General features: G+C 41.3%; 2 protein-coding genes across 4 annotated transcripts in view; both read left to right on the plus strand.

The window, feature by feature from the left end:
• Positions 1-16992, plus strand: part of LOC122976245 (protein Shroom2-like) — a 31123-nt gene extending 14131 nt beyond the window's left edge. For 2 of the 3 annotated variants that reach the window (XM_044344623.1, XM_044344625.1), the window contains 8 exons: positions 5256-5378; positions 5839-8170; positions 8512-8567; positions 11195-11806; positions 13045-13590; positions 14227-14401; positions 14525-14797; positions 14887-16992. In XM_044344623.1, coding sequence (XP_044200558.1) covers positions 5256-5378; positions 5839-8170; positions 8512-8567; positions 11195-11806; positions 13045-13590; positions 14227-14401; positions 14525-14797; positions 14887-15159 — 4390 coding nt within the window. In that variant the 3' untranslated portion in view covers positions 15160-16992. Of the gene's footprint in view, positions 1-3900; positions 4044-5255; positions 5379-5838; positions 8171-8511; positions 8568-11194; positions 11807-13044; positions 13591-14226; positions 14402-14524; positions 14798-14886 lie in introns of those variants that run through there. The other variant, XM_044344624.1, reaches the window with a different exon arrangement.
• Positions 1-22377, plus strand: part of LOC122976244 — a 1153509-nt gene that overhangs the window by 541448 nt on the left and 589684 nt on the right. The gene's annotated exons all lie outside the window — the stretch shown is intronic.

A 22377-nucleotide genomic window follows, 5' to 3' on the forward strand; every position in this document is an offset into this window, starting at 1 on the left:
TAGTTACTTTTCAACGTCACACCTGCTGTTTAAATCACATTTTAATGGGCGAAGATTCGTGTAGCTTGTTGCCATTTGGCCTTTATCACAAATATTACCGAGATTACGGCTGCTGGTGATTATTTTTGGAATTTATTGTCAGAAAATAATTTTTAAATTGCTGTTATAATTTCTTAGAGACCACGGTGACATCTTTAAATGTCTTGTAGTAGTGGTAGTAGTATCACGCATGACACATTTGAGAAGCTGCTACCAGCAAAATTTTGGCATTTTTCTTTAAAAAAAACCCCAAAAAACAGGCCGAATCGATTATCAAAATAGCTGTTGATTAACTTCCTGTCGATCGATTAATTGACAAATTGTTGCAGCTCTGCATCATTCAGTCAATAAAATGTTAAAAAAGGAGAAAATGTTGATCACAATTTCGTCAAACATCTTGTTTTGTCTGATCAAACAGAAAGTCCAGAAAACAAAGATATTAAATTTACAATGATATAAAACACAGAACAGTAAAAAATCATTTAAACATTTAAGAAGCTGGAAGAAGAGAATATTTAGTCATTTTACTCGATAAGCAACGTATCAATTAATCAACTAAAAATACAGATTATACAAATATTAGAACATCATTATCAATGTTTGCGTGCTCTTTTAAGACACAACCTGAAGTTTTTAAGACTCTAAATTAACAAACCATCTTTGTCATATTATTGTCGCATCTCCACTAGTTGTCCAGCATGTTGTTTTTAATTATTTGCTATTGTAGAAGTTTAGTTCTTCTTTAGTTCTGCATGAGATAAGAGAGTTCTTGGAAAGTATGATGTTCAATGATATAAGGATTTTTATAAGCATCTTCAAGGATTTTTTTTATTTATTGATGTCCTTTTTTATGTGTCTTCGGCTCACTGCTAATATCTTTCTTCCTCTGCTGCACTTCTTCAGTTCTATCAAACCTTCTCGATGACGGATGTACTCGCAGCCAACTGGGTCATCTGTGTTTCAGTTTCATGTTTTAGCTCTTTCTCTTGAATTCAGCTCATATTTCCTGGGAGTAAACGGTGGCGTCTCCTCCCCTGTGGAATATCTGTGACAGACCAGCTGTATCCCCTGACAATAGACCCTCAGCTCTTTAGAAAAAAGGACATTTGCATTTCCATTGTTGAGGAGCTTGTTAGGAGGCAACACAACTCTCACTTTTGTGTGTCACACTGAGCAGAGGGAGGGAAGCTTTGTAAGTTAAAGTGATATTTTGTGAAGTTTGAGATGAAACCAGTGGTCACTATATGAAAGATTCTTCTTTTGCTGTTCTAAACGTTTTCTGTGGCACATTTCTGGGTTGTTTGGAATATGCAGAGCATTTTAGTTTTAAACATCGAAGTAATTATTTCAAGTTTCCACTCATAATTATTATTTACGGATCCCATAGTTTCCTAGAATCTCCTATTTCCTAGAAAGGAACTCATATGGAACTGGAAAGCACCGTGTAATTTGGTGCCAATTAAAGGGAAACCAATGACAGAGCTCATTTGGTGAACTCCTAATTAGTTGCAATTAATGAGTGTTTCATTCAGTGCACAGCAGGTCAGCTGAACATGCAATCATTTGAAATGTGTCTACACACAAGCATATAATTCAACATATATGGATGATAAAGTTTCCAATAAGCATCTTTTGTAATAACAATGTATGATCTGTCAGTGTGTAATGTGTTTGGCTCGTAGTGATGAACCCTCTGCAGCTCCTCGCGGCTCTACAGAGCTTTATAGTGAGTTTCAGCTCATTGTTTATCTGTCCGGCTGTAACTTTACTGTTCTGGTTCACTCTCAGCGTTCTCATAGCGTTGCTTTTGGGCCGCAGCAGGCAGCTGTGAAAAAGCTCTAAAAAGCCACTGTACACTACCTGCTCAGCACCAAACAGACACAGTTAGCTGTAGACTAGCTGGTGAACATAGTGGAGCATTTAGCAGCTAAAGAGCCAGATATTTCCCTCAGGAGTTGGTAGAGAGCAAAAACAGAGCTAGAAGAGAGTGAATATTGGACTCACATTCACCAGGTGGACAGAAACACGACTCCAAATGAATGATAATGTTGCTCCGTAATTGCTGGATGTGGAAATAAGAAACTAACAAGTTCAACATATCAACTTAAAAGGTAATGATACGTCAGTGTTGTGTTCACTACTTGTTTCCGCTGACCCGAAGCCACCAAAAAATCAGTTAATGCAGGTTTAAATATCAAAAACAAGCAAACTAGGAATGAAAAGTCATTTATTATGTGCAACAAAGCAGCATCAGCAACAAAATCAGAGCCAGATGGAGTATTAGGAAGTCAGAAAGAAGGCGGCACACCTTTATGCCACTGCAGTGTTGGAGACTCTCAGACTCCTGGGAGATGGCAAACAGTCCCACTTGAAACGAGGGCACGGCAGGAAGGGAGAAATACCTCCCTGCATTCCTCCGCTGAAAGAATGCAGCATCTCCATCATGGCCTGGCAGAGTTAAAAAGTTTCATCTGACTGTGATTTTTCACTATGGTCTGACATTTGAACTTGGACATCTCAGACAACAACTTTTGAAATTTTGAGGAGAAATATTTTCAAGTATTTTAAAATGTCCCAAAATACATTCTTTTAATTTAAAATCATTGATGACTTACATTTAAGATGTACACTAAACCTCCTGATTGTTTCCTCTTTCCTCATATCTATGCCAAGATTATTTAATTAAACTAATAAATTGGATGTGAAGGAGGTTGTGGTGGTTCAGGGTCAGATTTACTTCCATGCCGTGGATCCGACTCACTTCCATCTAATTTTTCTAAAAGCTAAGCAGCGATAAGCCTCGTCCGGAGCCATATGGCTGTGAGAGATCTGTGTCTTTCTCCTGTTGTCGAAGCATGAATGAATAAAAGGGGGGGGTCACATGTTCGTTCTCAACAACAGCCAATGAAAAGCAATGAAAAGGCCAAGTTTGCTTGGCCAGTATGAAACACTCTTGATGAAAGTCCATTCCATGGTCTGGTCTAAAAAGCAGGGACATTTAAGCATTTAAAAACAATGATTCTCAGACATCTTTAGGCCGAGCTTGGATGTAACTTAGAGTGGTGGTTCATCTTGGCTCTGATAGGTCCACAGAGCGCCTGCATCATTCATGCAGATTGACAGATTTACTTTTTTCAAACAGGTGGTCCAATCCCTGTAGAGTTTTTGGAAGGTTGATAGAGAGACGGGGTTGTGTAAGATTAGAGGTTGAGGTTTAGGGAAAAATTAATGTCACAGGTAGATTGGTGGTGGTTTGGTTAGTAATTGAGGCTTAAAATTGTTGATTTTAAGCCTGAAGTTAAGCCAGTTTTTATACATTTGTATTAGATTTGTGTAATAGCAAAACCAAGACTGACCTCACGCTATCCCTGCTTCAGAAAGAACAAAAATTCAATTTGATTGTGTGTTATTCTACGATATTGTCATATCTTCTGTTATCAATTGATGCCGATGTGTTCCCCTCCTCCTTTTTCCTTTTTCTCTTTCCTTCGCTCGCTGCCTGTCAGGGCTAAAATGGTCGATGTTGTATCACCACACACAATGCCCTCAGAAACCGAGGTTCACGTGGCGAGGAGCTTCCTCACCAAGATTTTGCGAAGCTCTATGAGGTACCATCACCCGGCCACGTCCTGTTGCGGTTTCCGACTGCTGAAACCACGTGGTCTTTGGTCGCCATGTTTGTTCATAGTGCTGTGTGATCCCTTAAGTATTCTCCAGGATTTATTCCCCCCCATACTTCATCAGCTTTCATCAGATTCCCATAGTTGTCATTTGTACATTCGTGGTAGTTTATTTTTATGTCCTTAAGTTGTGTAAAGTCCTCCTCGTGCCCTGTTTGTTGGTTTTGTCCTGTTTACATGTCATGTGTCTGTGGAAGGTTATTACCCATTATATCATTTTCTCTCTAGTTTTGCATGTTGTGCTAAATTAAGGTGTATGATCTATTGAAGAAGTATAATTATTTTTATTTCCAACATGCTTCCCAGGAAGAACCGCTTCAAAGGGTATGTGCAAGTTTGGTGTGAGCAAAGTAGATTGTACAGTAATTATATCAGTTCTAGGACAATGCAACATCACTATCAGTTGTTTAAAAATAAGAATTCTTAACAAAATATGGATAATATTATTAGAAAATATGAGAAAATTTATTTGATTCTCAGATGAGTAATGTTTGGCATTTGCATACAAAAATCTAGAAAAATATTCCAGTTCACTGTCCTTGGCTTGACAAATGTTTATCTGTATCGTACTGAACAACAAACCAAATTCAAACCCAGTTATGAAATTCAACATTAGAAAAGTGAAGAAATGCAAATTATGTAGAAACCCAACACAGGCATACATAGTGATTGTTAGCTGATTCTTATTGTGTACCAATACTTGTGTCACAAATGCAAGATTATTAAAGTCACAGTAAAGTCATACAACAGTTTGACAACAGCCAAATCCTTATTGAAAGACTGTAACATCTTTATATATAGATTTTTGGATGATCTGCAAATGTTCCTCTGGTTATTTGGAAATTTAATCTCCTTGACAAACAACCCAGTCACCTGAATGTTTATAACTTTGCATTAAATATTTGATATTTGATCTTACCGGGAACCTTTGTTGCATGCTGTTCCCTCTTTCTCTATCCTCTTGTTTCCTGTCATCTCTGTACAGTCAACTGTTTAATAAAGTCATGCAATCACTAAAAATACCTTTTTAAAAAAACAAGAAAAAAGGCTGAAGAATCCTTGCACCTCCTCAACTCTGTGCTACTCTCTGCTAAAGTATGAATATTTATAGTATTTGTGTTGAGCACATCTCTTGGAGGAGTAAGTAAATCTTTATTTATATATATCACTTTTCAAAACATACAAAAAATAATCAAAAATAAGCTTCTTCACATACACACACACAATAAAAATATAAACAAATAAATAAATAAAGCAAAGTGAATTACAAAACACAGCACAATGAGAAACAGACCAAACTAAAACAAACAAAAACATACGACAGGGATGGAGAACTATAAAAACGCCTGCCTATACAGATGAGTTTTTAGACACCGCTTAAAACAGTTCAAAGATTCAGCAAATCTGATGGATTGGGGAATGATGGGGGTCCTTTCTTTCTTGTAGTGTAAGTGGTTGGAAAATGCCAAAGAAGCTGAAATGCCAGATACTCCCTTGTGATTGTGTAAAGGGTTTTATTGCCTCTCTGCTCTGCAGGAAGAATGATCCGAGCTCGCGGCCCCACTCCTGGCACACCTCCAAGCTGACAGAAGAGGAGTCAGAGCCCCCCGGGAAAGAGGCCACCCCAGCACCAGTTTGGCAGCCAAAACATGAAGCAAGGTGAGCCATTCTTTTGGTGTTAACCAGGGCAGAAGATATTTTTTTATTTACAACTACAAGAGATGGGGGTTCAATTTAAACAGCTACTTTCAAAATGAAACTGCTTAAAATATTACTGAGAGTGTAATTTGTGTGGTAGAATAGAGTAGTGGTTTTCATTCCTGATCTAGACTCAGGGTAAGGCTGGTTTCTATTCTTTAATTTTAAATCTCAGATGTAAAGTACCCAATATATTTATGTGGTGTTTAATGAAAATCCTACTCAACTTCTGAATACAGCACATGTTTAAAAGTTTGACTTTAAACTGATTTAAGATCACAAATTTCAGCTTTTTTGTAGGGATTTGTTTACTTTATGAATGTCCTGAGAAATATACACAAAATTAACAAAATAAAGAAAGATGGATTCAGAATGGTAATGCACTAAGGGTACAAGCTTTTTATCTGTTCTTACACACCAGGCCCAAAGAGTCTTCCTGTCAAGAGGTCAAGAACAACCAGCGTCAGCTAACCAGCCAGCTCAGCTCAGTGAACAACATGGAGAGACTGGAGCGTCCCTCTCATCCCTATCCTCAAGGTCGTCTTTCCCCAACTAAATACACCAGCAGCCCTGAGCCATTCGGTGGACCAGGAGGCAAAAGAGACTCTGGATTCAGCTGTTTCTCCAGCAGCTCCAGTCCTCCTGTTCATGACCTCAGTGCACCTGGTAGGAAGGGCACCAGCACTGAAAACATTTTCTTCAAGGGCCTTCAGAACGAAGGGCCTTTTCAGGCCGAGCGGCCTAAGTACCTGCAGCCAACGCTGGGGAACGGTGGCTGGGAGGGTTCCCACGTGGAGGAGCAGCTTACCTCTCGGGTTTCCAGTGGAGTAAGGCCCAGCATCGGCCCAGTGTGGCAGGTACCAGAGAAGAAGTCCCAGTCTCCTCCTCCTCCCCCTCCTCCACTGCGCAGCGACAGTTTTGCCGCCACAAAGGTGTTCCCTTACTCTGAAGGGCCTGGTGGTTCAACGAAGAGCCACGGCAGATCAATTGAAAAACTGACAGAAAGTAACAACCAGAATGGCCTCAGATCCCACAAGGAGAAAACCTCAGAGGCCAGATGTAGCCTCAACCCCCTGCCCACCAAAGACTTCCTCCATGTCAACATGGCAGCTGACCACAACCAGCTACACCCCAACAAACTCTTCTCCCTGTCCAGCAATGATGTCAGACAGCCTCATTACACCAATGTACCTGCCCATCAGAGGCAACACAGTGATGAAAGCCCCCTCTACCTCCAGACGAGGTCCGCTCCCCCCACCAAGATTCAGAGTGTAGGAAGCTACTATCGCAGCCTCCAGGATCTGCCCACAAATGTCTTCAGCCGCAAACATGTCCGGCACTCTACAGCATCCATGGTAAGTTCTGCTGCAAACCCAAACCCAGAGAATGGGGGGTACAACAGATACTACGGCCTAGTGAACAAGCATTCAGTTCAGACTGCCGAGCACCAAACCAGGCAGGGCAAAGCTGAGGGCTGGAGGGGGGAAGCAGAGAGACCCCACTGGGTAAACAGCAATGAACAAGGCCTCCCAAGTTCCTTGAAGACGAACGTTAAGGCAAAGTACTACCTACCTCAGTCCCAGATGCCTTTCAGTGATAATAAGGAGCGCAATGGCCATTCCCATTTGGGGAATGGTCTACACTATGACCACCAAACTTCTGAACTTTCTGTTCGAAGCCGCAGCCCAGAGGATGCTGCTAAGAGGGGTGAAGGACACTCTAATGACATGAAAAGACTGTTCCCAACTCATCAAAGTAATGATCATAAGGTCAGTCTTTCAAGGCACCAAGACCCGTGGGTGCCTCAAGAAGACCACCGAATATCCCCCCTGAAAACCCCACTTCTCCACTCCCTGGCCCAGGAGAGTAGGAGTCTGGCTGAGAGGCAACCAGCAACTACAACCACAGGTGTCATGTCCACCCAGGATGTTGGTGACGCCATGGCCACCAGTGGTGGGAAAGCGAATCGGCGCAGTGACCGGTACGCCACCACCCTCCGCAATGAGATCCAGCAGAAGCGAGCCCAGCTACAAAAGAGCCGCAGCGCTGCGACCCTCACCTGTGATGCCGAGGATGAGGAGGCAGAGGAGTGGAGATCCACAAAGACTTCTACATCTTCTGGTGTCTCCTTCTCAAGCACCTACAAGGACCACCTGAAAGAGGCTCAGGCCAGGGTCCTCCAGGCCACCTCCTTCCAGAGACGTGACCTAGAGCCCTTCGGACCAGAGGCGCCAGTAGTTAAAACCTCTAATGGACGCATTAGAGGACGTAAGCGCTTCCCTCTGGCCAAGAGGACACACTCGTTCTCAGAGCCTGACAAGATAGACAAAGTGGGAGTAGAGGGAGAGCTTCAAACAGGGTCTTTTGGAGAGCGAAGGAAGTTCTTTGAGGCCAAACCAGCATTTTCCAGGCCTGTGCCCAAGTCCAGTCAGGGTACAAACTCGAACCCAGACCTTGGTGAGACAGACAAACACAAAGAGAGAACTCCGTCAGGAGAGCCCGAGGAGGCTAACCCATCCGTAGACCCCAACCGCCTCAGCCCTGGATGTAAGCAGGACTTACTAGAGCAGCAGAGGCTTGGGACCTTTGCTGAGTATCAGGCCACATGGAACAAACAGAAGAAGTCATCTGAGGCCAAGACGCAAGGGAGGTATCACTCAGCAGAGAACATCTTGGATGCAGATGCAGAGGAAAACACAGTTTGCGTCCATGAGAGATCCAGATCTTCTCCCTCTGCAGATTTCTATATACAGGTGAGCCAATGGTGAAAGAAGTCTGTTTTTCAAAATATCAATAAAAGCGTTTTCTGATCTGACATTGCTTCTGAGTGCCTTTCACCTCTATGGTTAGGGTTTCTTTAAGTTGCGGCATTTACAACTACTTGGTTAGGATTAGGCAAAGACTGTGCTCATGATTAAAAGAAACAGTGTTATAGTACTTCTGCCTTTGCTCCTGACAATAAAGTCATCATTTTGCTTGACCAGAAGAGGTCACAATCCAAGCATATGTTGTTTAAAGTGTTTGAACAAACATTTTCTGTTGAGGACACCCTCCATTTAGCAAAGAAACTTGTAACGGTACCGTTCTTTTGCAGAATATTCCTTCGTCGTGGAGAGACCCTCAAGCTCGGCAGAGCGGTTACACCACCAGGTGAGAAAATGCCTAAAATGACATACCCAAATTAAAACGGCTGTAGCAACTATATGCATAAACAAGATCTTGCCAGAAAGGAAACCTCTAAAAATGTCTTGTGAAAGTGTCAGAAACATTCTAGGTGAAACAGAAACAGAGCAGCAGGTCTTTGAAATCAGTAAATTGAAGAAGAAAACAATTTTTGACATGATGTTCAGGCGTTTCTGGTGCAAACTACCTTTAAATATATTTAAGTGGATGCTATTTTTGATGTTATCTACCTGATTATGGCAAAACCATGTGTCCATGTTTACGGAAGGAGTGTTTGACTCCAAAGCCGAGTGCTATTTGTCCAAAGGATTCCACATGCGTTTTAGCGAAATATTGAGCACCTACCTGCTCACTCTGACCTGTCAATTCCTCTGGAACAGCTGCCAAAAAGAAATGCTTGTGAAGTTTCATGTAAATGTGGAATGTAGTTGGTTGGTGAGATTTCCGCACAGAAAGAGAACAGTTTCCCATTTCAGGTTCATTTTTTGTCACTCTAGATCTCTTTCCAACCTTATCTCCTGTTGTTAGAGCTCATGTTGAGGTGAACAGTATCTCCTGGACTCCTGTGGTAAACTACACCTAGATTTACAAAAGTGTCTGTGCAATCACAGGTGATTTACGGTGGGTGGAGAGTGTATCATTTTATTCTTAAGCTGCTTGTTGACAAAGACTTATCTGCAGCCTACATGATCATTTTCTTGGTAAACTGGTGAAATTAATCCATAGCATTTGCTCCTTTGTTGATGCTGCCTTGTGTGCAGGGTGGGACGTTAAGCACCCTTCAGGAAATATGACATTCAACCACAAGTGTCAACAAACCTTACACCAAGACTTAGCTGAAGTGTTGCTCCAATTCATTCTTTCTAGTGTTACTTCATACACCTTTTCAGTGGGCATTGTTTGAACAAGACAAAATTCCAACCACTGACGTCTGAGGTCAGTTTTGCAATTTTGCTTCACAGGCATCAGGGTTTGCAGAGTCTCTTATTTTATTCATTAAATGCCCCATAAAGTTACTTATACTTATAATAAAACTAGTGAATCTGATCCTAAAACTTTAACAAGACGCAATGAAGTGTGGTTCATTATCCTCAGTTTACCTCCACATCAATGATTAAGGGGTTTAACCAGTCAATGTAAGGTTTATTTGTCTTCTTATCTTAATCTAATCTTTTTTTTTTGGTCAAACAATAGTTCCAAAAATATATCTACAATTAAAGTACACAACCTAATCTGATTTTCACAATCTAGAGATTACAGCTGTGTTTTAAAGTTCAGAATCTGCACTTTTACAGTGAACTCTTCCTTTAACAATTCAGCACTTTTTGTGTTCACTCAAATAAACCAAGGAATATTTTTACAAATGTTGGATAGGGGTGTAGTTAAATCACTATTGCATTAAAGCTGCAAATATTGCGGAAGAGGATGATTAATATATGTAAATATCACATGGGGTTGATTAAAACATGTGAAAAATAGTATAAAGGATATTTATCTAGCTATATGAAGTCATCCTTGTAGTCAGACTTGTCCTGTCTGTGCTCACATGTAATCCAACCTTCGCGTTTTGTTTTTAGCACTCTGGCTCAGGTTTCCTAAATTGTAACACACACCTGCTCTCACCTGGCGACACAGTGTCTCAATGTGATTCAAATAAACCAATCAGACAACACGTTAGTAGAGTAAACATGGCGATGCTTTTGTCCGGTAATCAACTTCTGATGAACTCTGCACAAGAATCTTAAACTCCATCCTGTTTTTTCAAAATGAGATATGGAAATGACTGTTTAATTTTATTTCAGAATTACAGTTTTTTTTTTAGTTGCACTCAAACCACCAAAGAGTAACTGCCTTGTTTTTCTACACAGAGTTGTGGTTCAACCAGCCACCTCTGACTCATGTTGTCTTGATGGAGTTGGAGCTCATGCCCAATTTCTTCCAAAGTATAAACAAACTTTTCTCATTGGAACCTGGATCATTGTATATTTAGGGAAATGTGAAGCTGGAGGATTTTCACAATCTGGTTACAGCATGGCAAAGAATTATACTTAGAGCTTTTAATACAGCTTTGGAAGTTGTTCTGAACTAATATTTTCTGTTAAAACATCCATAAAATATAAGACAAAAGATAAATATAAAGTACACCTAATTTACAAGAAAAGCTTTATGCTACAGGGGATTAACACTTCATAAAAATGTATGAATACTAATCATTACTGTTCTGTTTTCTTTCTGTTATCTGTTATCCTGTAGAACACCAAACAATACATGTTTCAAAATTAAGATACAATTTGATAAAGACACACAAGTTATGGCAGAAAATTTGACAATAGGTTGTCACAAAAGTTAACTTATGTCAGTATTTGCCTGCATTTTTTAAATAGTTCTTTGCTGGGTGAAGATCAGGAAAAGTATTTGGGTTTTATAAAGTACAGACATCTTAATTTCCACTTTTACTTTCACTTTTTACTGCTTTGTAAAGATTTTAAGTACTAGTGCAGTTTTATTGTCAGAGTGTGTGAGAAAAAAAAACCCTTAACTTTCCCATGTTACCCTTAGGTACTGATGAAGTTTGTCTTTATTTTGACCTCTAGAGGAAAGACAGAGAGCAGGCAGCGATACCAGCCTGACCACAGCCCACAGTCAGCCCCATCAGTCCCCAAAAACGAGGGCCCGGTCCCAGGCCTCCCTGACCACAAGTCCAAACCAGATGCTGCCAATCCCTCCCACACCACACTCTCCTCTGGCCCTCGTAGCCTCAGCCCCAACCCTGGCTCCCAGCACCCAGCCCAGCCTCCACAAACCAAGGGCCTCTTGCCGCCACCCAGGCCCCATTTAGGCCCAGAAACCACATCCTCCTCCCTGGAATTCCTCACTGGCGCCCAGGCAGACCCGGCAGCGCTCCAGCCTCTGTCCAGCTCCAACTCTGACACCCAGCACCATAACACTGCCCAGGGCACCGCCCCGGCAGGCTCCCCTCGCCTCAGCAGGACGCCTGGACCAGATATGAGCAGAGGAGGTGTAGAAAGTGAGGAGGAACAGCAGCAGCCTGCACCTTCCTCCTCTTCATCCCCGCTCTCCTCCTGGACGGACGCTCTGTCCCTTCCTGTAGGGGATCGAGCGCGGTCACCATCGCCACAGTTTGCACCGCTGAGGTTGACCGACAAACCGCCGGCAGTGTCCGTGCAGGATGACTCACCGCTCAGGTAAGCAGCTTAGCCGAAGCGCTTCAGGTCTGCTCTGTCCCCTCTCAGCCCCTCGTTACGTAAAGGTTTTCCCTTCTGCTCCAGTAGAAACAGTCTTAGTTGAACAGGAAAAACCACTGAAGGAAAGTCAGGCACTGATGAATGAGGCAATAACAAAGAGTTGAAAGAAAAGAGGAAGAGTAATTAATTTGTACTCTGCAAGAATCACAACCTTTGGCCATGTTTAAAAATGTTAAAATGTTGAAAAAATAGAATCTCTATAATAGAAAATGTGCTGACGAAAAGGAAGATCAGAGTTTATGTTTGTAGTCGATTTCCTTTTCAGTCTGAGACAAATCAAACTGGAGGCTGTAATTTTCTTAAAGCCACATGGCTGCTGTGACCTTTGGTTTCCATTGCAGTTCTACTGTACGATCCATCCTTTAATTAGAAATGGTTGACTGTGTAGCTCTGCTGTTTATTAAAAACTTAGCTCTCTACCTTTTCGTCTCGGTTGGAGTTTGCTTACTCTGCAATCTGCTGCGTTCTGTGTTTTCAGCCATGCTACTTTTTTAGTTAATGTCGTGTCATTTAAAAAGTTTCATTATTCCACTGCTGGTGAGTTTTCTTGCTAAATCATGAGAAATGTGGAGTTGTGTAACATTTGCCCCTTGAATACAGTACAGAACAGCACCTCATCTTACAACATTCTGCCTTGTGTTCAGTTTTCTTGAGACTTTAAAGTAAAGTTAACAAAGCAGTGATCTCCCTCTTCCCATCAAAATACCCAAAATACCCATAAGCAAGGTGTTAAGCCGGAAAAGCCTTTTTGTACTATTTTTGCTCTTTTTTTCTGCACTTTTTTTGCATTATTTTGCATTTTTCAGAGTTTTTAAGTGAGGTTATTTGTGTTAAACATCAGTATGTTATTATCCAATCACATTACTCCACGTATATCTACCTTAATCCATTCTATATTAAGTGTCAGTCATGTTAATTTAATACAAAAAAATCGGTTCTCTTGTGAAAGTCCATAACCAATTTCACAATGAAATTATTTCTTTAAAAGAAAGATATGCCATCAATAGATTAGAAGAAACTTGGTGGGAAATGTCAACATATAACATCAAATATATTGTTCTATATTATAACAGACTGAGGACAACAAATTAAAAATAAAACTTCGTTGCCAGATCAGATGTTTGGGGTTTACAGAGGAATAATTTCAGGCTTTGATATGGAGGTTTGTTCCTGTCCAGGTCTGAAGATGAATCGCGGCTCCCTGAAGTGATGGATGTGAACAGTGTGGTGAGGAAAGTCCCCGTGAGGATCGTCCACACTGAGAGCAGCTCAGAGCGGGAGGGCCGGGCCTACTTGCCTCAGAGCAGTGAGACCTGCGGCATCTTCGACCCGCCTTCTTACATCTCCTCCTTGGGCGCCACAGAGCGCCCGGCCTCCTCCCTGTTCAGTGCCTACACCCGCCAGACCACTCAGGACCCGGGTCATGCTGCGACATCAGGCCAACAAGGAGTCGAAAGCGCTTCCACCCCCAGCAGCCCCGAGTCGAGCTCAATGGGGGCTCGCCACTCAGAGGAGGACGTCAAGAGAGAAGAGCTGGCGAGGGACATCATGGGTAAAGACAAGTCCTTGGTGGACATCCTGGACCAGAGCGGTAGGAAGACCACCATGGACCTGATGGAGGGACTATTCCCCCCAGAGGAGCAGATCCTGGAGGGGGCCCACCAGCGCAGGAGGGCCTCCGCTGGCTCCAGGCTGCTCACCTCATCACCCAGGAGCATAGAGAGGTGGGAAATTTTATCCGTCAGGTGTGCAGTAACTTTTGCAATTTCGGAAACGCAGCAGCAAAAAACATTTAAGCCCTTCTGGGGGTTAAATGTTCTGTCTTTGCGCATGCCGGCTGCATAATTGCATACCAAACTTCCCATCTCCTCGAGCATCTGTGGCTGAAGTGTCTTTATGCAAGACACTAAATTACTGTCAGCTCTTCTCTAACCGACTCTGACCTCCCTGTAGCAGCTGAATGGTTCAAGGTTGACTGGTTTATCCTGAATTCATCATCCGCAATTTCACAATTTTAATGATGTTCTCAATCAAATAGGAGCTCAATATGATGTTCTGACTAAGTGGCTGGTTGTGTGGAAAATTTATTTGCCCTCCTGCCCTCTAAGGAATCAATGAACTTTCTGTTCCTAATGAATTAAATGAACTAATTAAGACAATTTAAAGTGTTACACACCAATAAAGTTTTAAAGCCTTTTTGTAAATGGCCTAGAAATGAGCCTCTCCAACCTTCTCTCAGCCTGCCCTCTGCTGGTCAAAGGTTGCATTACAGTTATATGTTCCAACCAGAACTAAAAGATTGACTTTACTGCCTTTGGGAAAAGTTGAAACTGAAAATACTCTTCTCTCCTGTGTGTTAGGAGGGAGGAGGAGGACGTGTCTGTGTCGGCGGCGGCCTCCCTGGTCCCCAGCTCCTCCTACTACAACACGTCAGCTCCCAAAGCCGAGCTCCTCATCAAGATGAAGGACATGCAGGAGCAGCTGGAGGAGCAGGACTCTGAGGACGAGCTGGACGTTGACCTGGCCAGTAAAAAGGTAAAAAAAAATAGACTACACTAACCAGCCTTAATCAGCCTTAAACAGGCAATGTTGACAGAACAGAGAAATTATAATCCTCTTTAAGTGTTTTACCTCATTTGTCTTCTTCATCCTCTCCAGCAAGAGCTGATCTCCAGCCTGGCGAAGAAGCTGGAGGTGCTGCGGGAGGCGCGGCAAAGCCTGCAGGAGGACGTGGAGGACAACGAGGCTCTGGGCCGCGAGGTGGAGGCCACCGTGCAGCGACTCTGCCAGCCCAACCAGCTAGACAAGTTCCGCATGTTCGTGGGCGACCTGGACAAGGTGGTGAGCCTGCTGCTGTCGCTGTCAGGGCGTCTCGCCCGGGTGGAGAACGCCCTCAACAGCCTGGAGGACGAAGCCCCGCCAGAGGAGAAGGTAACCGCCCTGGTCACATGACTGCAGGTGTGAATGCTTAGAAGACATTTTAACAGTTCTAACATCCATCCTTGATCTCCCTCCATCAGCGCACCCTGACGGAGAAGCGCAAGCTGCTGATGCGGCAGCATGAGGACGCCAAGGAGCTGAAGGAGAACCTGGACCGTCGGGAGCGTCTGGTCTTTGGGATCATGGAGGCCCACCTAGCTGCAGAGAGCCTGGACGACTACCGCCACTTTGTGAAGATGAAGTCGGCCCTCATCATCGAGCAGCGCAAACTGGAGGACAAGATCAAGCTGGGCGAGGAGCAGCTGAAGTGCCTGGTGGACAGTCTGCCGCTTGAGCAGAGGCCGCTGCTCTGATACCGTTCGCTTCAAAAACATCTGGTTTTCAAGAGAAATACTGGATCAAGACTGGGGCTCCGGGAAGAACTCCTACCCATGTAGCATTTTTAACACCGACGTATCATTGTTAAACCGAGTACATGATTGAGACTATTTTCAGCCTCTGTTGCATGCCAGTGGTGTTGTTACTACTTTTCCCATGTTCCGATGAAGTTTTTGCACATGACGAGACAAGAACACAATTATCGTGTTGTTCTTTGTGGATTAACTGATTCACGACTGATGTTTGTAGATGTCGGACAAGAGACGTGCAGAGATAGAGGGAGACTGAAAACGCCAGAAAGGCAAGACGCCTCTCTGTAGAGTGATTATTTTTCTGCTTAAGCACATATGTAACTGCATTGGTTAAACAAATGAGCTACTGTAGACACACAGGTTAAGTCCTAAATAGCTTCCTGGATTCCTGTAAAAGTTCCTGCAGTTAAACGAAGATGATAGTCAGGAAACAAATGTCTTTTTTCTCATACTGAAGAGGATAAACAGACGATTTTATGTCGATCTTTCACTCCTTTTACAATCTGTTGCAAGATCACATAAAAGGACATTTTCCATAAAAACCTGACAAATCTGAAAAAGTTTTGGTCTAGATACTGTTAGAGGCAGATGCTCTCCTTTTGTGAACCATATATTCGTATCCTCAAGTTAAAGTATTCATGGTTTATCTTTAAAACTAGTCACTTTTGGAGCCTCCATTCTCCAGAAATTACTAACTTTTTATAGCCTCCTTGCATAAACTTTAATCAGAATCATATTTTATTGAACAAAAGTGAAGTGAAACACTGCAGTGTGACCTGAGCTTTAAAGATACACACACATATATATATACAAACCAAACCATATCCTCAACATTTATGATCACAAAACTTTGGTTGTCTCTTTATATTTTCAGTCTACTGTTAATATTTGTGTTTCTAACTTGTTGTATTTAAGTTGTATCACAAGCTCGCTCTCCTGCCGTACGTGGCTGGGTTTGTAATTAATTATCATCACGTGTGTTTTAAAGTTAATATTTTCTAGTAATTTATTGTAGCCAATTTGAAAACTTCTATGGAGGAAGGGGAAGGTGTTTTCCCCGGTAATTTAATTTCACTCATGATGTACTTTTTGTTTTCTAATTAAATGAAATGAAGATTACAAAATGCTATAAATCTGTTTTTAGGTTACAATCCAGTTTTTAAAAGTGTCATCATGTTGTCAAGCAAGATATTAAGATATCTTTCCTGCTTTTACAACAAACCACGTCTTCTTTGTGTAGCGTTTCATTCTATAAGAGTAGACGTCACTTTTTCACACGGCAAATATCTCATTTTGGAGTGGAACTATTTAAATTATACTAGAATAAGAGGTGAATGTGATAACTGGACTTTATTCTCATAAAGACGATGCTGACTGGTTCCAGCAGTACAGACGTTGTTCCTTCTTGTTTTCTATAAAATAATACACTGCTAATAAATTACAGGTTTTCATTCAGTGCTTTTAGCTGAAGCTCCCATCCAAAGATCTTCACTGGCTGTTGAACCTTTTCTACACTCTCAGACTAAAAGGACTGAGGTGCAGCTGGTGTTTTCTGTGGAGGTTAATCTAAAAGTTTAGCACTTTACTCTCTGGTTTGGCCCTTTTTTAGGGGTCTCTCTGCATATATATTTATCTGAAGACGTGCCTACTGTAGCCTCCCACCACTGTGATCTCCATGGACTGACGAAGGCGTGCAGCAGGGTACCGTGTACGGCCCACACCTCCTGTATGCAGTGCGCTCTTCACCCAATGAAAGCAATAAAATGATTAAGCTGAGAGTTGTTTGTTTGTTTTGTATCTAATAACTTGGCAGCAGGTTGGCTGTTTTCATGTTTTACAATCATTGTCCACACATGTCAAGACATCCTGTCTATAATTAAGCCCTAAAACGTTCTCAAATCAATTAAAATCTGCCAGTGCTGTAAGAACAACAATAGAAATGAAGTTGTTTCAAATGTTCTAGAAATGAGCGTCTTTATCTTGAAACAAGAAAGAGTGAGGCTGCTCACTGCAGTGGAATCAAGAAAAATGACACTTAATTAAGAAAACAATTAAAACAAACACAATTTGGCTTGTTTTAAGAAAATACAGATAAAAATTACCTTCCTGACAAGAAGATTTGTGATGTCACTTCCTCCCGTGATTGGTTTGGTTTCTCAGCTCAGGAGCCAATAAGCAGAGTTGAAGAAGACATCAGGAAACTGTTTTCACCTGAGTAAACATGGCTTCAGCTTATTTATGTGGCTTCATTTCTAACATCTCTGTTAGCTTCCGAAGCCTCCACCGGCCGGTTTGGTTAAGGTTTTAGGTTTTTGGTTTTTGGTGTTTACATGAATCACACACTTTCATCCTCACACTGCATTAATTACTCATGTAGCTGACTGACATCATATAATAACTTCATTCATGTGTGATTCCCTTTGTTGTCACTGATTCTGGGCAAGTTTGTGACAAAGTGCTAAATGCTAAAAGCAGTGTCTTCTTCATACATCGCTAACAGTTTTGGTCTGCTGTTTCACACTAGAATTAATTTCTGGTAATTATTGCCAAGAAAATCATATTTGAAGCACAAAACAACATCAACAGCTTCAGTTTGTCAGTATCAGACTTAAAAACGACCTTTGAAACAGTTAAAAGTGCTTTCTATTGTTTACTTGGGTTGGGCACAGTTAGAGCGGGAAGAGGCAGGCAGGGGAGAGATAGCTGTTAGATCTGATCCCAGGTGAGCATAAAATAAATGAGTCATTATTTTTATTCCTTATCGTTAGACATTCTTGCTTAGCTTAGCTTGTACACATAGTCATGTACAACACAGCGAGTCTTCAGTTTCCTGTTGTTTTTCAAATCTCTGATGACGTTTTTTTCATCTATTGCTCAACTCAGAATTACAAGAAGTAAAGTAAACATAAGCTCAGACTTTTATAGCTTCATCCTGGCAGTTAAACATCCTTCTGGATGTGAACTGTACTTTAATTTTGAGTACATTGTGTTTTTTTTACCTTTAAGAAAGTAGAAAATTGATGCTAATTTTCCAGTAAAACACACACAGGATCTGAATAAAATACTCTACAGCTTCATCCTTCCTCATCATCACTGAAGAATATCTCAACATACACTTTTATACAGAGTCCTTCTTCACTTATTGAGCCTTAGTGAGACGTCAAACTTTAGTTTTCAGGCATGGACACAGTATCATACTGTGGAAAAATGTTGAAATTTTATCTGTGAAATGTAAACGTACCAGAAGAAAAGTGATTTAAGCTGAATATGTTTAAATTAAGTAAGTATGTTTTTTAAAAAAAAGTCCTCTTAGTCCTCATTATTCAGTGATATTCATGTTTCTTTCACTTGACTGCGAGTTATTTGGGTTAAATCAGATTATCCTTAAAGGAAAAACCCGATTTAAGTGTAGGTGTACATCTAAATACTAACACCAGTTTATAGATAAATCATATATCTATCCAAAAATACACATTCTGTTTTGTTTTTTTATGATTTTTGATGTACCAGCCACACAAACACACACACACAGACAAAAAAGTCACATTTTCATGTTTTTTCCTGTTTGTAGTTGTACAAATTTTTCAGTGTATCCACATTTAAGTTTTATTATATTATAAAACTTTTTACAGGTTTTTTACCCACAAAATTGATAAATGAGTGATGATACTGGCAATAATAAAGATGACAATGATACTGATATGATATAAAATATAATCAAAACAAACGTCCACAAACCAACTTCAACTTTTAACACATTTTACTCTGAAAAACTGCTGCACTGATACATTTCAACATGATTCAAAACACATTTTATTATCTTTTAGTCAGTTCCTCATTTTTTCAGCAAACAAATAAGGAAAGTCATATTTACTTCCTACAGCACTTACACAATGACGATTAACACATGCTGGTGAATTACAATAACAACAACGCCTTTTCTCTCCATTAGAGCCTTTACACTGTCAATCATTTACAGTTTCTCAGACGTGACAATAAACTATGAAGGCTATCAGTTGCAGGATGAGGAAGTGTTGAGCTGTGAATAAAAAGACCTTCCTGCTCAAGCTGCTCAAGGTTTTCTCTCAGTTTTATCATCTCTAGAAGAGTCTGAAGACGACTCACGTTAACATCCTTCAGATACGGAAGAACGAAACAGGTACGTGACACAACGAAGAGAAATCTTCTAAACCTGATTTAATCTTTTTTATATTATATTAATTGCTTTAGCAGAAAGATACTGTAAAACTGATATAAAAAGGATAAGTGGAGATATGAATTCTCTGATGTACTTCATCAGGTTTCTCTTGTTGCTACAGAATTGTCGTCATAGATTGAGAAAATGTATATACAAGCATAATTTCCTTTTATTCTTTACACCTTTTTTTCTTATTTTTAGATTTTAATCAAGCTTCCTCTTTTGCTAACATTGCTTTCAGTCACTGGACAATAATTAAGATACCTTATTGTTAAGATATTGTAATAATTCACATGACAGTTTGGATAAGATATATTGTTTTTTGCACTGGAAATATAAAGTTAAGTCTTCTGTGGTTTCACAGTTTAATAAAAACACATTTTTTTCTACTTCTGGAGACAAACATGTACAAAATAAACTATTTGAACTGATTCAAGGCAGCAGAAAGAGATGATGGATGATACTTTATTGTCCACTTGTTTAATTGCTGAACAGATTTGCAATTTGCTTTTATAACAATCAAACAATAGACGGTGACTAAAAAACTGAACCTTTGAGGTTCATAAGACTCGTTTTTTTCCATCATGTTGATGAGCTTGAATGTTATTTTTGTAGTTTTCTTAGTTTCCATTTGAATCTTCTGGTTTTGTAGAAGGAAAAACAAAAAGATTAATTGTTTTTCAGAAAGCTGAACGCACTAAACCACTGCTAATTTTAAAATGGCGCCTAAGTTATGCTTCCAGTCATCTCAGACTTTTACTACCTTTTTGTTCTGGACTGGACCGAGTGGGAGAAAGCTGATTTGTTATTTTAGAAGACTGTTGTCACGTTATTGATTATTGATTGTTTTCACTCCGGTCTGAACTCGCACTGCACACAATCTGTCTCAGTGATAAAGAGGATCGTGTGTGTTTTTAACGTGCTTTGGTTTACAAGTTGTTTGTGATGACTGTTTCTTTGTGTATGTAGTGCTTCAGCTTGTTGTTTCCTCTGTAGTTTTATCCGCCTTACTTTGGTTTTATTCTTGCCGGTTAGTAACCTCATGTGTTCCCGTAGCCCTGCTCACCTGTCCTACGTAAGCCTCGTCAGCCTTTCTATGTGTTCCTCCTAATTACTTTATTACCTAATCATCATGTTCCTTCCTTATTCTGGTCCCAGCTGTGCCGTGTTCTGTGATTGGTCCCGCTGTGTAATATACACCTGTCTGTTCTCCTAGTTGTTTGTCAGATTGTTGTCTATGTTTCTGGTGTTGCAGCTTGTTTAAGCTCCTTGTTTCATGCCAGTTTGTCACCTGACTGCTGAAGTCTACGTAAAGATCTTAAATAAGTCATTCTGCCTCAGTCTCTGCATTCGAGTCCACATGTGACATGAGTCAATAATTAATTTTTCAAAGTTTAAAACGCCTTTTTATGGGTTCTAACTAACATTATCTCTCATGACAATAATTCTCCTAATAGCAATAAACAAAACTTTGAAGAGGAAAAACTGTTGGATGAAAAATAAGATAATAACTCTGAGAAAAAAAACAAAGGCTTAAAGGACAAGTTCACAGTTTCTCAAGTCTGTCTTAAAACAACATTGAAACCTGTTTTTCTTGTTGTAATCATTCCTCCTGTTCATACTGACCATTAGAAAATGCAAAAATGTATTTAAAAGTTTATCTGAAGCTAAATCAAGTAGATATCTTTCAACGTTACAGTCTTTTTAGTGCCAAAGTTCCTCTTTTTGTTATCACACTTCCACCGCAGCTCAACAGGGAAACACAAAGAGGGAATTTGATACTAAAAAAGACTGTAAATGTGTCAGATATCCACTTGATATGACTAACTCAGACTGCTGAAGTTGAATATAAGCTTCACATCTTATTTAAATGTATTTTCACCTCTGTGGCCGGACAGGAAGTACCTCATAAATGCTCTATTTTGAATATTTTGTCATTTAACAATAGTATTACAATAGAGAATGATTTGTTTAGTGAGTGCTGATGCAGTGATACAGTGAGGAGAGGTTTTGTTTATGTTCACCTGTGTGTGTGTGTGTGTGTTTCTGGTCTCTCAGAGGAAGCTGCAGGTAACCCTGGTGACGAGAAAGAGGAAACAACCCGCGAGGTGACGCGAGCAGAGAGAAAAACAAGTGTGAGTGAGTGAGATGGTGGATGTGAGATGACACCTTCAGCCCGGCTTTGATGTTCTGATGAAGCCCAGTCTGGTTGGGATCAGGTCTTCATCGTTATGACCTACCTGGCTCACACCGTTCAAGCCCAGCTCGGCGCCCTCTGGCTGGGCTGTGTGGGCTGGACTCTCACCGCTGTGGCCCTCGGACTCATCCAGTGGAGGATTTGGCAGGTGTCCGACAGGGAGGTCATCAGCTCAGGGGTGGCCTGGGTGGGCCTCTGGAGGGTCTGCTTCAACAGCCACGTCCTGGTGACCCCTGGCTTCAGGATCATGCACTGCAAGTACATCAGTCTGACTGAGGCGTTCACGCCGCCGGAGATCATAACAGGTCAGGTTCTCATGTTCCTGTCTCTGCTTGCGGGGCTTTGCGGGAACGCTGGAGGTGTTTACGCCCTGAGGAACGTCTACTTTGGGATGGAGAAGACCTCCCCCATCCGCTTATTGTTCTTCACCGCTGGGGCGTTGTGTCTGACGGCCGCCGGGATGTCGTTCATACCTCTCCTGTGGAACCTGAGCTCAGTGGCGACCAATCAGACCATCAAGTTCCCCCCTGAGTTCAAAATGCCCAAAGCACCTGACTCTCAGCGCGTGGGGAGCGGCATCTGGGTCGGGTTGGTGGGTTCGGTCCTGATGGTCGTCTCTGGGGTTATTTACTGCAGATACAGGTTACCGGTGAGGACACAGCCCAGTATTCAGCCATCTTTGACAGTAGCTCGGGGAGCTTTAACGAGCTCCAGGGGCAAAGATAACCTGGTGTTTGAGTCTCATGAACACTTATGATCAGTTTGT

This window comes from Thunnus albacares, chromosome 24 (genome assembly GCF_914725855.1).
Source record: "Thunnus albacares chromosome 24, fThuAlb1.1, whole genome shotgun sequence".
In the NCBI taxonomy this organism is placed as follows: Eukaryota; Metazoa; Chordata; class Actinopteri; order Scombriformes; family Scombridae; genus Thunnus; species Thunnus albacares.